The sequence below is a fragment of the Heloderma suspectum genome, chromosome 8 (genome assembly GCF_057233095.1).
Source record: "Heloderma suspectum isolate Gila_16-S chromosome 8, 16-S_ref, whole genome shotgun sequence".
Taxonomy (NCBI): domain Eukaryota; kingdom Metazoa; phylum Chordata; class Lepidosauria; order Squamata; family Helodermatidae; genus Heloderma; species Heloderma suspectum.
The window spans coordinates 3,099,096-3,116,274 of record NC_139465.1 but is presented as its reverse complement, the minus strand read 5'-3'; the positions used below and the strand labels follow the sequence as shown (position 1 = coordinate 3,116,274).

General features: G+C 43.3%; 1 protein-coding gene across 27 annotated transcripts in view; it reads right to left on the bottom strand.

Annotated features, from left to right (window-relative positions):
- The window catches only part of ANKRD11 (ankyrin repeat domain 11), a 262,296-nt gene that overhangs the window by 26,757 nt on the left and 218,360 nt on the right, over positions 1–17,179 (bottom strand). For 17 of the 27 annotated variants that reach the window (XR_014784698.1, XR_014784699.1, XM_084812699.1 and 14 more), the window contains 2 exons: positions 2,411–2,581; positions 1,742–1,948 (listed from right to left, as the gene is read on the bottom strand). Coding sequence is in view for 25 of the 27 variants with exons in the window: in XM_084812699.1 (XP_084668825.1) it covers positions 1,742–1,948; positions 2,411–2,581 (378 nt within the window). In the remaining 2 variants the exon portion in view is untranslated. The remainder of the gene's footprint in view (positions 1–1,741; positions 1,949–2,410; positions 2,582–17,179) is intronic. The other 10 variants (XM_084812711.1, XM_084812722.1, XM_084812713.1 and 7 more) reach the window with 1 other exon arrangement.

The window sequence follows — 17,179 nt, the reverse complement described above, 5'->3', positions numbered from 1 at the left end:
TACTGCTTTGCCTGCAGAACCACCGGCTACCCCTGCCTTAGCTTAAGACATCAGAAGCTTGACTCTTGCCTGGTATTTAGCCCATCCAAGCTCTTTTATCTGGCAACACAATATATATCTCCAGCTCCCCACTGGGAATAAGAACAGAAGTTTAATGAACTGAAAAAAACGGAGCCTTACTTTCATTACAAATCTGCAAGTGCCACTGGAATATGGTCAGTGCTCTTCTGCTCAGAATTCCTAAACATGCATTCAGGACAGTGACAAACAATTACAATGTCACAAACAGGTCTGCTTGGGTTTCTAGCACCTTAGCATCATGGGTGTGTGTGTGTGTGGGGGGGGGGAGCAGGGTAGAGGACACTGCCACAGAAAGCAAGGATGGATGCCTCTTCTCAGATTAAGCCTCCGGAATGTAAAAAATAAACAATACTAATGGATTAGTTTCCAAATAGAATTATCTGTGAAGTTTCCAAGAAAAAGGAAATCTGTTATTTTGGGCATTCTAGCAACTTCACCATTAGAAAGTGTCTCTTCCTCTCTCTCCCACTCATTGGCTGGGTTCAGACAATCAGTGGGGGAAACAGCACCCCCCCCCCGGTTGTCTCCCCCACCCCCCACATGTGCCGGTCACATGACCAGGATTGCCCTTATTGCCTGCACCACAGGTTGCCTTGTTGTCCGAACCCAGCGTGGGTATAGTAATTTTTCACCCACCCTACAAGCCATGGCTTGCAGTAGGGGTTGTAGGGTGGGTGAAAAGTCACTATGCCTGTGCTATGTTTGGACAATATGGCAACCTGCAATGCAGTGCGGGTGATTAGGGTAATCCTGGTCATGAGGCCAGCACGCACAATGGAAACAACCAATGCTGCGTTGTTTCCCCCACTGATCATCTAAACCCAGCCATTCTCTCTCTCTGTCACTGAAAAGGTTTGTCTAGCACTGCAATTAATATACATCTTAATCAGGAACCAATACTAAATATACATGGCTCAGAAGTGACGTACTGCTCGTTACAGGAATGCACTCTCTACCTATCCACTGTGATGCTAGCCCATTTCAAATAACAATCTATTTCAGCTTCTGAATGTGAAAGTAAGACAAGACAGCAAAACCTAAATCCCCCAACAAGGACAACAACCTGTTACATTTTGCCCAAAGAAAGTCCCTGGCAAAAATAATGGGACTTGTGAGAGAGATGAATTTGGACTCTTTGGAGTATTAGAAAGACCTGAATTATATCCATTGGCAAACCATGGTAGCATAGTGGCCAAAACCAAGGGCAACCAGGCTACAAGTCCATTTGATAAGTGGAAAGAACCTAGGATGGGGCAGGGGAAAGAAACAGAACAGTACAAAGTACCAAGAAGGAAAACAAGCACAGAGGGTAATTAAACTGCAACAACTACGAATATATAACCAACTTGAAATAGGGAAGAGAAAGTTATAGATGGAGATACTCCAAGTCAAGGCAATGTGTGGTCTATTAGGCCTTCCCACACCATTGCTCCTTTTTGAGCACAAAGATGACATTGCAGCGCCAATAACGACAACAAATGTCCCCGAGCTGGATCACTGCCTAACTGTGGGTTGCCGGCACCCTCCTCTGAAACATCTAGTCCTAGTTCAAGCTGGGAAACTCAGGAAGGTTCTAGTATAACATTTCTTTGCATGCTCGGTCAAGAAACAACTCTGCCCCTTCTCTCCCTCACTCCTGCAGTCACTTCAGAGAGATTACCTGCAAAGTCCTTTACGTTGACGTCTGCACCCTCAATAATGAGTTCCTTGATGCGTCGGGCATCTCCTCGAATAGCTGCCCGGTGCAGCCGGGTCTCTCCACGTTCATTTCTCTTGTTTACTTTATCTTTGGTTTTTGAGGCAGAATTAGGAGTTCCCTTCTGACAAACTGTAGACTGAGAGGGATGCTTTGGTGTTGTATCTACTGCTGAGACGAGAAGAGGGGGGGGGGGAAGCATGTATGAAGGAGGAGCTCAATTCAAAGCGAAACCCCCAAAGCCTTTAGAGGGAGCTGTTGCCATATAGTTACAATTCTGCCTTTGAGCAGAGGAAATGACTGGGGGTGGTGCGGGGGGGGGGGGAGTTAATCTTCTGAAGCAGAGGAATGCCTTTGCACACACAATGGAGACATTAATGGAAGACTGTGATTAAGCAAATACTGTAGAAAGCAGCTGTGGTTCCTCTCAAGAATGAAGGCATCTAAGATCTAAGGGATGAAGTAAAGTCTCTATTCACCAGCTGCAAGTGCACAAATCTGGGGAGACTCCAAGCTTTGTATCTGATATACCTAACTAGATGTTTCTGAGATCCATTGAGGCAGTACCAGCAAACCACTGGGAAGAACCATAAGGCCTATTTCTACATTAAACACAAATTATCTTGCCCACACCTGGACTGTTTGCAGACTCTTCTGCTGTCATCTGCATAAGAAGGGCAACCTGCTGGCGCTCAGAGAGTGGATAACCTGCACGGATTCCTGAAAGTCCCATCCCAAAGAGCAGGCTGGGCTTCCGAGTTGCAGGCTCCTTTTTAATCCTCTTCCGTTCAGGACCCTGCTTTTCTGTGAAATCAGAAACAGACAAAGAGGATCATTTTTCGCAACTGAATTTCATTCATTTTAAAGACATTTGTTAAAAGCAGCTTTCATTGTAGAGTTTATTTTACCAGAGAATGGAAAATCGTGTTTGGATTTTTGCTCCTGCAGAACCTTCCTGTTCAGTTGCCAGGCTCATCAGGAGATACCCTCCAAGATTTCGGAGGTCTGGTCTGTGATGGCTCAGCTCAGAATAGGGCTTTTTGTATCCTAGCACCTGCTCTCTGAAACTCCCTACCACTACAAATTAGAAAGGCACCAACCCTTCTGGGTTTTCTACTGTTAAAACTTACTTTTTCCAACAAACATTCCCAAGAAGATAAAATCATCTTCTGTATACAGCAATACACAGTATTTAACTTTTATCTTATACTGTACTTTTGGACATTGCTTAGAAACATTTTAATGTAAGCGATTCATAAATATTGTTAGTTAAATAAGTAAATAAACACATAACTTAGACGAAGACGCGGCCGAGTAAGTTTTATGGTTTCTTGATTTTATTTTAGAAAATCTGTATCCTGCATTTCCACTGCTAAAACAATGTTCAAGGTGGCTCACAAATTTAAAAACAAAACGTACAATAGCTTAATAAAAAGATCAATAAAACACAAATATAGCACTAAAAGCAGAATCAGCACTACAAATTTATATGCAAGCAGATTAAAAGTCTGTCTAAATAAAAAGGTCTTAAGACGACGGCAGGAGACAGGCAGAAAGGGCCCCAACTGGGCTTCCTGTGGAAGAGAATTCCACAGTTTTGCTGCAGCCACAGAATGCTTTCGTGTCACAACCAGCCTTGCCTCAGCCACAGTTGGGAAGTAGAGACAAACTTCCCATTAGATCTTGGGGAGCAGGCAGGATAGCATGAAAGGATGGTATTCCTTTGGGTAATCTGGGTCCAAGCCATTTAGGGCTTTAGAGGAAATCACCAGCACCTTGAATCATGCCCACAGACAGTTTGATAACCACTGCAGCTATGGATATGATCATTACCAGACTAGATGGAACCTCTGTCAAACTGAGCACATGGCGGATATTTATAAAGTTCAAAGGACAGACACCCCCACTTCATGATCTTTTGGCTTTGGTCAGCTTGTAGGCCATACAACACGTTTCCTGTTTCAGGAGAGGGGAACCTTGGGAAAAATGATTCTACCTAATCCCTTCCAATTCTCCCCTGCAATTATTTTAGACCCAGCTTTGCTTACTATTTTTAAGGATCAGGAGCAAGTGGATTCCTGGCAGGAGAAGCATGGAGCTGGCTGCTACCTGCTTAGTAAAGCAGAAGGAAACTGCTGGGAGAGAGGAGAGAACATATCCCATCAACACCCCATCAGCACTTTGAGACAATGTCAGCAGCTGAGGAGGAGCACCTTCCCAAAGAACTTGTTGCAATGAGAAAATCCTATGGCTGAGTGTGGACAGGGAGAATTGTGGCTGTCTTCTTTGATACTTCCAAAGCATCTGTATGTATGTGCATGTACATGGCTGAGAGTAGGTCTGCCTTTGGGCATATGTGCAAGAATGTGTGCAAACAAACATGTCCGAGTAAGCATGCTCTCTGCTGTAACCTGTGGAACAGTATGTACTTTCTGGTGTGGCCCACTGACATTTTTTTAAAGGCTGTGCTGCCCCCCAAAACATAAAAAGTCTCCTCAATCCTACTATATTATTTCCACTTCTAACAGTAGTCCCTGCTTTTGTGCAATCAGTTCTGCTTCATCTGGTTTCTCAAAGCCTCCCAAACTCAGACCACATTTCAAGGGATGCATTAGACTCATGGCACCATATTCGAGTGAGCTAAGAAACCAGTCCAGCTGTTTGTCACCCAAGATAAAGAAACTGGAAAAGTTACACATTTGCCACTCTGCACACAAAGCTGCAACGTTCTAGGAAGACACAGCAAAACACAAATGGTTGACTTGCTTCTCATTCAAGGGCTCGCGAATTCTGTGGTCAGGCTTATTTCATTGTACTGAAGGTCTCCCGAAAGCTTCCGCTTTGACCACCCAAACCTTGTGAGGTGTCCCCATGGGCAACACAGCTGTTCATATGGCTCATGTTTATGTTTCAGAAGGGTTGCATTATACTCCTCAACCTTGATTTGAGAGGGCTTAGTGGGGAGTTTTATTTTTAGTACTAAGAATAGGCCTCTCACAGACACGTGGCATTATCGGCAGCACCAAGGTTTCAGACTGAATGCAGCCAGCCCTCTCCCATATCATGGACACTGTTCTCCCTATGCCCTACAGCAAGACCTGACCCAGTGATTTGCTATCCCATTTCCTTTCCTAAACTGCCTTCGTCCTTCCCCCATTCCCATCAGTTTACAAGGCACAAATCTCAATGAGGAGTTGGAATATTATTTTTCTCTTCAGCAGCTTTCTAATTTCCTCGTCTCCAGAATCATTATCTTTTCCATACCCCTAAAAATTAATGCGGTCATTTCAAGCTTACTCCCTTGTTCGGGTGGTGACTTGTTACGGGAGACATAAAACAGTGTAAGTTAACACAGTGCTCTCTGGTCTTCAGTCTACAGAAGAAGCATCCAAGACTGTCAAATTCAGCAAAAGGTTTCAAGTTTATTGCATTAAGGATTTAAGAACGAACTATATTTGGAGAAACATCAACTTAATTTCTATGAAAGGAAAAGAGAAAGCTGTAACCTCTTTCTAAAAATGTTTGAAAGAAAATGTTTTTATGCATTGACAGCTGCAGAGTCAGCGAGAGAATTATGGAATAACAAGAAACAATGTTCTTGTTGCAAACTGTCCATATAAAGATTGTACAGTTTGACTCATAAATTAAAAATCATACCTATTTATACTCCTCTATGACCTCGTATGCACGTAATGGTGGCAAATCATGGGCTAATTAACCTATGATTTGCTGCGGAACGTGCTGGGCGTGTCCCATGGCCATTTTGAATATCCAGCCCCCAATTAGGCGGACTGGGTGTTACTATATGACATCAAACTCAGCAGAAAGTTTGTATAGGTTAATTGTGAGTTAAACAGCCCACGGTTAACCTACAATTAGTAGTTAAGTTAACTGTGCATTGTTTAACCCACAATTAACCTACAATGTCCATGTTTGGATGTCATATAGCAACCCCCAAACAGGGGTTGAATATTTAAAACGATTGTGGAACATACCTAGAATGCACTGCAGCAAATCATGGATTCATTAACCCATGATTTGTTGCTGTTATGTGCAAGCAGCCCCACTGTGTATGACAGAAGTGGCACAGCCATTGTGACACACATCACATGGCCTACCGGCAAACACATTTGTTTTCCATGGAGCTTATCCTCCTAATACTTTTTCCAAGCCAAGCAGAATAAAAATCTAGTCCCAAGAAGCCTAAATACACTTTAGAAACACCAGAATATGTTAGAAGAGCCTTTAGGACTAAAACAAGTCCTCTGAGCATGCCCCAGTGTAGACAGTTTTAACACAAATCATGATTTAAGACTCAATGGAATAAAGCTGTATACCCACATCAAATACTGCATCGCTTTTACAGCAGACACCTTGGTGCCACATAGTTTTGTGTGGCTTGTGAGGTGACTGACAGAAGCATTAGCTGAAGCAACTGCTCTCTGTGCCAGGTTTTGTCCAACGCAAACAGTGGCCTACTGTAAGTGTGACCCGCCCCCCACTGCAAGCGTGCACCCCCCCACACACACACACAGGCAAAGATTCTCAAATGTAAGCAGGCACTGTATTGCTTTAGCAGCCCAGAGCATAGTCTGAAGGCACATGAGCCAGCCACCTTGCTGAAGCTAAGCAAGTTTGGGTCTGGTCAGTGCTTGGAGGAGAGACTACCTGGGAACCACATGTAGCCACCTTGAGTTCCATGATGGAAGAAAGGTGGGATATAAATGTAATAAATAAATAAATAAATAAATAAATAAAATAGAAACCAAATATTTTGTTCACATTTGGGGACACAGAACATTTATTATTTATTTATCGAATTTATAAAATGACTCAAATACATTTTTTTAGGCATTTTACAACAATAGCAACAACAACACTATAAATAAAATCACAATTAAATCAACTATAAAATTAATAAATGTGCTAATACAGCATAAAATGCAATATCAGGTATAGGAGTTAAAATGACATTGCAGGAGATACAATAATAAAACACAAATAAACTAAAATATTGAAATATTCTTTAAAAGACTTAAAACCCCTGGGAGGACAGGCAAGTCATAGCCTGGCACCAAAAAGATAGCAGTGTGGACCCCAGGTGAGCTTCTCTTGGGAGAGCATTCCAGTGCTGGGGGGCCACCACCAAACAAGGCTTCTTTCTTGTTCCCATCCTCTGATCCTCAGAATGAGGCACTTAAAGGAGGACTTCTGTGGATGACCTTAAAATATAGGTACCTAAGGGAGGAGGGGTTCCATCACAATACTCTTGCATAGGGGCCCGTATTTTGCTAGTTAAATAGAATTGCAATTATTTAACTGATCATAGAATCATAGAATAGTAGGGTTGGAAGGGGCCTACAAGGCCATCGAGTCCAACCCCCTGCTCGATGCAGGAATCCAAGTCAGAGCATCCCTGACAGATGGCTATCCAGCCTCGTCTTGAACGCCTCCAGCATGGGGGAGCCCGCCACCTCTACGTCATTGGTTCCATTGTCGTATTGCTCTAACAGTCAGGAAGTTTTTTCCTGATGTTCAGCCGGAATCTGGCTTCCTGTCACTTGAGCCCATGATTCCGTGTCCTGCACTCTGGGATGATCAAGAAGAGATCCTGGCTTTCCTCTCTGTAACAACCTTTCAAGTACTTGAAGAGCGCTATCATATCTCCCCTCAGTCTTCTCTTCTCAAGGCTAAACATGCCCAGTTCTTTCAGTCTCTCTTCATAGGACTTTATTTCCAGTCCCCTGATCATCTTTGTTGCCCTCCTCTGAACCCTCTCCAGTTTGTCTGCATCCTTCTTAAAGTGTGGTGCCCAGAACTGGACACAGTACTCCAGATGAGGCCTAACCAGTGCTGAGTAGAGGGGAACAAGTACTTCACGGGATTTGGAAGCTATGCTTCTATTAATGCAGCCCAAAAGAGCATTGGCCTTTTTTGCAGCCTGTCAAGGGCTCCTTGGAGGCCTCTCTCAGTCTAATCCAGTAGCCAAGACCAGACACAGACAAATGGATTCTTTTCAAAGCTTTATTCCTCTTTTACAACTTAACAACTCTACTGTTAGCAACTAGATATGAGCAGCAGAGTACTTATGCCCTACGTTGGAACAGTTGGTCCCCGTTTGAAAGGGAATTACTGGCAGACCTCTGAACTTAAGGACTAGGGAGAGTCCCTCCCCTTTTCCCTTGGATCCTCTGGGCGCAGACGTTGTTTGTGCACCAACCGGGTACTACACCTCCTTTCTGCGCCTTCCATTTGGCGCCGCTTTCTGTGTCGGCGTCGCGTGTCCATCAAGTCTGCTTCCCGCGCTCTGTCACTCCCAGGACTGCTATCTAAGCTAGGAATGCTGGTGGGAGGAATCTCCGTCAGCTGTTGGCCCTGGGAAAGAGGAGCGCGCTCCTCTCCCAGGAGCGACTCCTCTTCCTCAGAATCAGAACTACTCTGGGATTCTATGGGCTCAGTGTCCACCCTGACACAGCAACATCACATTGTTGGCTCATATTCAGCTTGTGATCGACAACAATTCCAAGATCCTTCTCACTTGTAGTGTCGTTGAGCCACGTATCTCCCATCTTGTAACTATGCATTTGGTTTCTTTTTCCTAGGTGCAGAACTTGGCATTTATCCCTATTAAAGGTCATTCTGTTGTTTTCTGCCCAGTGCTCCAGTCTATCCAGATCACTTTGAATTTTGTTTCTGTCTTCCAAAGTATTGGCTATCCTGCCCAATTTTGTGTCATCTGCAAATTTGATCAGCATTCCCTGTACCTCCTCCTCCAAGTCATTAATACATGTGGAAGAGCACTGGGCCCAGGACTGAGCCCTGCGGTACCCCGCTCATTACCTCTCCCCAGTTTGAGAAGGTCCCATTGATAAGCACTCTTTGAGTCTGATTCTGTAGCCAACTGTGGATCCACCGGATCGTTGTTTCCTCTAGCCCACTTTGAGCTAATTTGCTCATCAGGATATCATGGGGCAGTTTGTCGAAAGCTTTGCTGAAGTTGAGGTATATGATGTCTACAGCATTCCCACGGTCCACAGGGGAGGTTACTTGATCAAAAAATGAGATCAGATTCATCTGGCAGGACTTGTTTTTGACAAATCCATGTTGGCTTCGAGTAATCACTGCATTGTTTTCAAGGTGCTTCCAGATGGATTGCTTTATCATCTGCTCCAGAATTTTCCCTGGGATTGATGTCAGACTGACTGGTCTGTAGTTCCCAGGTTCCTCCTTTTTGCCCTTTTTGAAGATAGGGACAACATTAGCCCTCCTCCAGTCATCTGGCACTTCCCCTGTCCTCCATGATTTCTCAAAGAGAATAGACAGCGGTTCTGAGAGTTCTTCTGCCAGTTCCTTTATGACTCTAGGATGCAGTTCACCTGGCCCTGGAGATTTGAACTCATTCAAAGTAATTAGGTGTTCCTTGACCATATGCCTATCAATCTCAAGCTGCAATCCTGCCCCTTCAGCCTGTACTTTGCCTTTGCCAGGGGGGTCATAGACAGTCTTTTGGGAGAAGACTGAGGCAAAGTAGGAATTGAGCACCTCTGCCTTTTCTTTTGTCATCTGTTATCGTTTTGCCATCCTTATTTAACAGCTGAACAACCATTTCTTTCCTCTGCCTTTTACTATGCACATAGCTGAAGAAAGCCTTTTTGTTGCATTTAGCATCCCTCGCTAACCTCAGCTCATTCTCAGCTTTAGCCTTCCTGATACCATCCCTGCAATTCTGTGCTACCTGCCTGTACTCTTCCTTTGTTGCTTGGCCTTCTTTCCACTTCCTATATGTGTCCTTTTTTGTTTTCAGGTCCTCTCTAAGCTTTTTGTGAAGCCACATTGGCTTCTTCTGTTGTCTTCCACCTTTTCTTCTTGTTGGAATTGTTTGTAATTGTGCCTTGAGAATTTCCTTTTTTAAAAGCTCCCACCCATCTTGGACTCCTTTTCTCGTTAGCGTCGCTTGCCATGGGACCTTACTGATAATTGTTCTGAGTTTATTAAAATCAGCTTTCCTACAATCCAGGGTACGCGTTTGACTACACTCGGCTTTTGCTTCCCTTAGAACCAAGAACTCAAGTACAACATGGTCGCTTTCCCCCAGAGTTCCTGTAACTGCTACTTTATCCACTAAGTCATCTCTGTTGGTTAGGATCAAGTCAAGGATAGCCGATCCTCTAGTTCCTTCCTCTACTTTCTGTAGGAGGAAGTTATCCGCCACACAAGTCAGGAATTTCCTGGAGGGGCCATGTTTTGCAGAATTTGTCTCCCAACAAATATCAGGGAAATTGAAGTCCCCCATTACTACTATATCATGCTTCCTTAAAACATTGGCTATTTGCTTTTCAAAAGTTTCATCCTCGTCTTCTCCTTGATTGGGTGGCCGGTAGTAGACTCCGACCACCAGGTTCCTTGTATTCTTTGCTCCATTTATTTTGATCCAGATGCTCTCGATGGGGCTACCAAGCTCATCCTCCTGTATTTCTGTGCAGAGATATGTATTTTTCACATAATCATAGAATCATAGAATAGTAGGGTTGGAAGGGGCCTACAAGGCCATCGAGTCCAACCTCCTGCTCAATGCAGGAATCCAAGTCAGAGTATCCCTGACAGATGGCTGTCCAGCCTCGTCTTGAAGGCCTCCAGTGTGGGAGAGCCCACCATCGCCCTAGGTAATTGGTTCCATTGTCGTATTGCTCTAACAGTCAGGAAGTTTTTCCTGATGTTCAGCCGGAATCTGGCTTCCTGTAACTTGAGCCCATTGATCATGCTGACTTGTTAGAAAATATTTTTCTAACAAGTCTCAGAACTCTGAGACTTAGGGAAAATATTGTTTTCAGTGTTTCAACCAAGAAAGCTTGCTTGCCTCTCTCAACCAGTCAGGTCTGTTGACTCTCTATCAATCAGCAGGGGGCAGCTATTAAGGATTTCCAGAGAATGAGAAGAAAATCCAGGGGGCACTTTGTGATAGCAAGCCTGAAAGTATCTTTTCCCATTGGACAGGAAAACCCCTGGACCGTAAAGCCTCTGTTCAGAATTAGCAATGGCTTTAAACAACTGGAATCCTACAGTATAAATAGCCCATCTTGAAATCCCATAGTACAGAGAGCAGAAGACTCCACCCACCCCATTTTCTAAATTCCATACGTAACACTAACAATGATTTAGTGCCACATGGTCACACCACCTCCCACACAGCTAAGGGATGGATGTCTGCTGAATTTAGTTTCAAATAATCCTGGCTTTGCCATACGTTTGAACCGCAGGTTAAAACAAACCTTAAGTCAATTTCTAAAACGCCAATCTCAAATCATGAATTCAAAAGCTGGCTCATTTAACCATTGTTTGTTTTAAGCCAGATTCCCAGCTTGAATGTAATGCTAAGCAGAAATCCTCTGAAAGTGCAACTAAACTCAGCAGAAGTCCAGGGAGGAGTGAAAGCCCAATACTTTGTTCACATTCACAAAGGCTTATCCATATAGCACTAAAACATGGTTTAGCATTACATACAAACACAGGCCTCAAACTGGTCAGTGCCTGGATGAGAAATTACCTAGGGCCTTCATGCACAGTGACACCAAGCTTCCCAAAAGGAAGAGCAAGATGTAAGCGCAATTTAATTAAATCAAATTCTGAATGTACTTATTTGACCAATTACAACAGGGGAAACACAACTTAAATCACTGAAGGAGTCAAAGATCTAGTTCAGATGATCAAAGCATCCCATGATTAACAAACCATGAGCTGTTTCTTCATGAGTGAGCTGGTTTCTGCCCACTCGCTTCTGCTTTCAATTAACAATCCAGGAGAGCTCCATTCCTGGGTTCTTTCGTGATGTCTGAACTTGGAAACTCTGGGCTGTTTAACCCCTAAACAACCCAGAGTTTCTGGATTCAGATGTGACAAAACACTCAGAAACAGGGGTGTTCCTGGGTTAATTGAAAGCAGAAGTAGCAAGCAGGTGGGAGGCAGAGTGCTTTTGATCCCGCACCCTCCCCCACCAATTCCTGGGTTAAACAACCTGGAAATTGGCCTTGACGTGTGAACCGAGTCTAAGATGCAGAGACTGTGAGCCATGGCTGGCTGGTCAATTGCAACAGGCTGGGGAAACTGGCATATACTCCACAGCTTGCCTCTGAATCCAAGGAGAAGAGAAGAAATATAGAAAATAATGTCGATATTCTCCCACAGCCACAGACCAGCCTGCAGACATTCTCACAGAGAGATAGGAATAGGCCACTTAGAATCTTCCCCCTCACCCCAGGAAGCCAAATCAGGCCACGGACATTCTGTTGCCCAGGTGTGACGTATAATATCAATTGTCAGGAACGACATCCACATGAACCTGCATGTAGCTAAAGATATTCTTTGGCTCCCCTTCTGCATATCCCACCACCAAGAGAGCTTAAGTTGGTGAGAACACTACTTTTAAAGTTTACACATTGTTTTTAATGTGTTTTAAATTTTAAGTTTTAAATCATTGCAAGTTCTAGCTGTAAGTCATCTTGGGGGCCCTATCTGGGCCAAAAGCAACTTGTAGATATATAATTAAATCTCCCAATATTAAAAATCAATGGAAATGCAGGAAATCTCTTTCTGAGATGATGGAAAACATTAATTTAGGGAAGTTTTGGGAACATGTAATATTTCATGAAAAGCCAGTTAGAGGCATATTCACCTTGTAAGGACTATTTAAGCAAGGAATGCCCAGGAACTTTAATAAGATTAAATTTTAAAAACACACTTGTACAAACAAAGGATCTTGCGGCACAATAAAGACTAACTAATTTATTACAGCGCAAGATTGCATGGAGTAGAGGATGCCTTTTAACAGCCATATAATGGAAGGACAAGGGGGAAACTCACGACGCACAATCCAGTGATGTCACAGGAGGTGCCCATAACACTAGCGGCACAACAATCCCTACAGCTTTCAGAAACCCCAACTGCTGCTGGGAGGTGGGGAGAGAAGAGAGTCACATTTTCCCAGCAACTCATTACTGCAGTTTGAATGCCAGAAACATGTGATTTTCCCACAATGGAATGCCACCTAGATGGCTGCCAACAAGCAAATAATAACTGTGCATTCTCCAAGCAAAAAAACACTACACACACACACACACACACACACACACACACCAGTTTGAACTGCATCATATGTTACTTCATAACTGTACAAAGAAAACAAAACAGACTGTATTCTATAACCAGGCTGATCGGAGAATTTCTCTTGGTGTGTCTCAACAATAAACCTTTGACCAAATGTCTTTCACCCTGATGAAGTAGAGCCAAGTACCCAAGAAAGAAATTAGTGGCATAAAAAGTGTGACCTCTTTCTTCTTCCCAACTTCAGTGGTTCTGTCCTTTTCTTCAAGATGGGACAATCCTATGAGGGGCTATTCTGAGACAAAATGAGTCAGAGCAATTTGGGTTAAAGCAGTGATAGGCAATGCAAAGTCTGTAGGCACATCTGGACAGCCCAGGCTTTTCTCCCCAAGAAGACTGGAGTAACTGACCTGTAAATAAGTCATCATATGACAGCAGCACAGGCTGGGTGTGTCCTATGGCTGAGTCCTTATGCATTGCCTCTCCCTGGGCTACAGGACGATGGGAACCCACTCATTGGTAAACTGAAGGGTTCCAAGGTAACATAAGGAACTCATGCTTCTTCAGAGAAGCCTCCTAGTAACTGACCTCCAGCGTCTCCCATCCAGCATGGCTCTCCTTATGTTCTTATCCTTCTCAGAAGCACAAACTACACAGCAAGAAACAAAGCCAAGCAGCTCCACAGCTGCTCAGTCAATGCATTCAGCAACTCTCCTTCTCCACAACATATTCAAACTAATAAATACAGAATATTATTTCCCCACAGTGTACGACATAACTAGGGATAGAGCAGAGAGATGTCATGCTGGGAGACAGCACCCTCTCCCAGTTCCAGAACAGCATAAACCGTTCAGACGTTTTGCTCCCCTTCCATGGCTTATTTCAGGAAATTGCTTGTGACAAGACTATCTTAGTGGAGCAGCCTGCTTAAAAGGCTGCAGTGAACTGGGGCACCACATGGGTGCATCTGTATCTGGATACCTTACCAATGAAGTCACTGTGCTGCCTAGCAGAATAACAAAGACAGCAGTGCTTCACTGGTTCAGTTGCTGGTTGGGGTTCTCTTAGAAAACAAGACCCTCAGTGGGATAAAACTGTATTGGGTGGGTGGAGAGAAGGTGTTAACTGATTTTGCAAAGCCAAGTCCAGAGACAAAAGTGAAAGTGTGAACACACAGCAAGCATCAGGGGGTTGGACTCGATGGTCTTGTAGGCCCCTTCCAACCCTACTATTCTGATTCTATGATACCTTGGAAGAAAGACACTTGCTCCCAACAGAGCTCGCTCTCAGGCATTTCTCACTTCAACTGCACCATCTCAAGTTAACATTTCCCTCCATTATTTAACATTAAGTATTACCAAAAGTGCCACATAAGCAACTGAAATTTTATATGCCCTCTGTCACACCCTTTCACCTTCCCTGGCTGCCTCTTTTGCCAAGGAAGAATGGTTTGTGTTTTTGAGCACCATTCCCTATCTGGCCACCCCCAAGCTCCCTGGCTCTTAACTAGCCCTTGGCCATATGCCCTTCAGAGGTGAGTCAAGTGTTTGCTGAGCGAGGAAGGTGGAGGCTGCCAGGAACACTTTAACCTAAGCATGAGGTCTTGTAAGCATGAATCATAGCATCAGTTCTCCCACTAAAAAATGAACTTTGATCATACAAGGGTGACATTGCAAAATATGTAGGTGACATTAGACTTAGAATTTAGAATCACAGTGGAGACAATGATCCAATGAGTTCCTTAGAATGAAAAAAATCCTGTCCTTCATACACAATGGTTCAGTGTCTCTGTGGGTTATTCTACATTGTACAGGACTGCTCATGAACATTCTCCAAGTATGCTGTCCTAATAACTACACTTTTTAAAATAAAAAAGTAAAAACTATAATGTAAGACGAACTTCCTCAAAAAGATGTGGGAATCTTGTGCTACATTCTACAGCCTACCGGCTATACTGCTTGCTATAGCCAGCAGAGGTCAGGGCCAGAAAATAGATTTGTATAAGCAGAAATGAGTGAAGGAAGATAGACCGTGGTGTTGGAGGAAAATTCTGAGAGTGCCTTGGACTGCAAGAAGATCAAACCAGTCCATACTCCAGGAAATAAAGCCAGACTGCTCACTTGAGGGAAGGATAGTAAAGGCAAAACTGAAGTACTTTGGCCACATAATGAGAAGACAGGATACCCTGGAGAAGATGCTGATGCTAGGGAAAGTGGAAGGCAAAAGGAAGAGGGGCTGCCCAAGGGCAAGATGGATGGATGATATTCTGGAGGTGACAGACTCGACCTTGGGGGAGCTGGAGGTGGCGACAGCCGACAGGAAGCTCTGGCGTGGGCAGGTCCATGAAGTCATGAAGCGTCAGAAGCGACTAACGAATAAACAACAATAACAAAGCAGAAATTATCTTAGCAGTATTATTTTCAATTCCTTCCCTAATTATGACCAACATGGAATATGCCTTTTATTTCTATTCTTTGCTTTCTGTTCTTTAGCCAGTTACTGATCCATAAGAAGACCTCTCCTCTTATTCTATGACTGCTAAATCTGCTCAGGAGTCTTTGGTGAGGGACTCTATCAAAAGCCTTTTGGTAGTCCAAATATACAATGTCTACCAGATCACTCCTGTCCACATGTTTATTGACATTCTCAAAGAACTCTAAAAAGTTAGTGAGACAGGACTTATCTTTGCAGAAGCCATGTTGATTCTTTTTTGGCAGGGTTTGTCCTTCTATATTGTTACTAATTCTATATTTAATAATAGTTCTTTCAACCAATTTATCTGGAACAGAGGTTAAGCTAACTGGCCTGTAATTTCCCAGATCTCCCCTTGATCCCTTTTTAAAAATTGGTGTTACACTGGGCATTCTCCAGTCCTGTGGTAAGAGGCTGATCTTAGGGACATGCTACTTATTTTTTGTTAAAAGTTCAGCAATTTCAAGTTTGAGTTCTTTAAGAACTCTAGGATGGATACCATCTTGGCCCGGTGATTTAATCAATTTTCAATTTGTCAATAAGGTTGAGAACCAAGTTTTGTCGCCATTATTTGCCTCAATTTAGAAAAGGTGTTTTGGGGGGTGGAATGTCAATCATCTGAGATTTTATAGACCTATACCAGCCTTCTCCAGCCTGGTGCCTTCCAAATGTATTGGACTGCAACTCCCATAATCCCCCATTTCTAATAATGGTCAACCAGGTGCCTCCAGGAGGCATATCAGCAGGATATAAAGGGAACACTTCTCTTCTGTGGTTGTCCTTCCCCCAGCAAATGGAATACTGACCCTGAGCATGGACACTCCATATAAATATCCTGACTAATAGCCACGGACAGACTGAATCCCTTTTAAGGCCATCTAAAATTTATCTTGTGGCAATTAATTTCATACAGAATGATGTGTTGTGTGAAATACATTAGCTCAGAAAAAAATGACTAATGTGGAGGATGTGATCATTATACATGGTGTGCAGAAAATGGATATGGAGAAAAACTCTCTAGCCATTTCCCCAAGCTATGCATAACTTTAGACATAATACTAGAACCTGGGGTCTCATAATATTAGAACCTGGGGTCATCCAATGAAGTTGAGTGGTGGGAGATGCAGGGTAGATAAAAGGACTTTTACACAGACTAGTTAGAACTCTTTTATAGATAATAGTTAGAGCTATGGAATTCACTTCCAGGAGAGACAGTAGTGATGGCCACCAATCTCGATGGCTTTAAAAGGGGATTAGCCTTATCCTCCATGACTATCAGTGGCTACTAGTCCTGATGGCTTTATACTACCTCCAGTATCAGCCAAAACAATGGATGCATACTATTATCTCCAATGCATCCTGTGTTCTTCTCTCTCTCTCTGCCATTACTCAATTCTGTCACGTTTTTAAGCCTTGAAAATGCCAAAACCTGTCAGTCAGCAAAATTTTGCCTTTCTACCATACAACCCTTTTTCTGAGAAATTTTTATACTGAATATAGTGAATGCTGCATCAGTCCCTAGAGTGCATTACTAACAACCTCTTTATTGGCCATTTTTCTCTATTTGTGGCCATTTAGCTAATGCTAAATACAAGGGGGAAATTCTGCTATTAAGTATGGCAAGAGGTTGCTGGTTAGACTCCTTTCATGACTGTTCTTTTTTGGCATACACATGACTGCAACAATGAGGGAGGGGGGAAATAAGGTACTGGTTTCCTGTTTATACCCATTTCCTTTGATGTTCTCAAACTGCAATGCTTTTTAATGAATAGCTATCGTATACCAGAGAATCCCTCTCTCCAGTTGGATTCTGCACTCAGGAGGCAGTTTAAT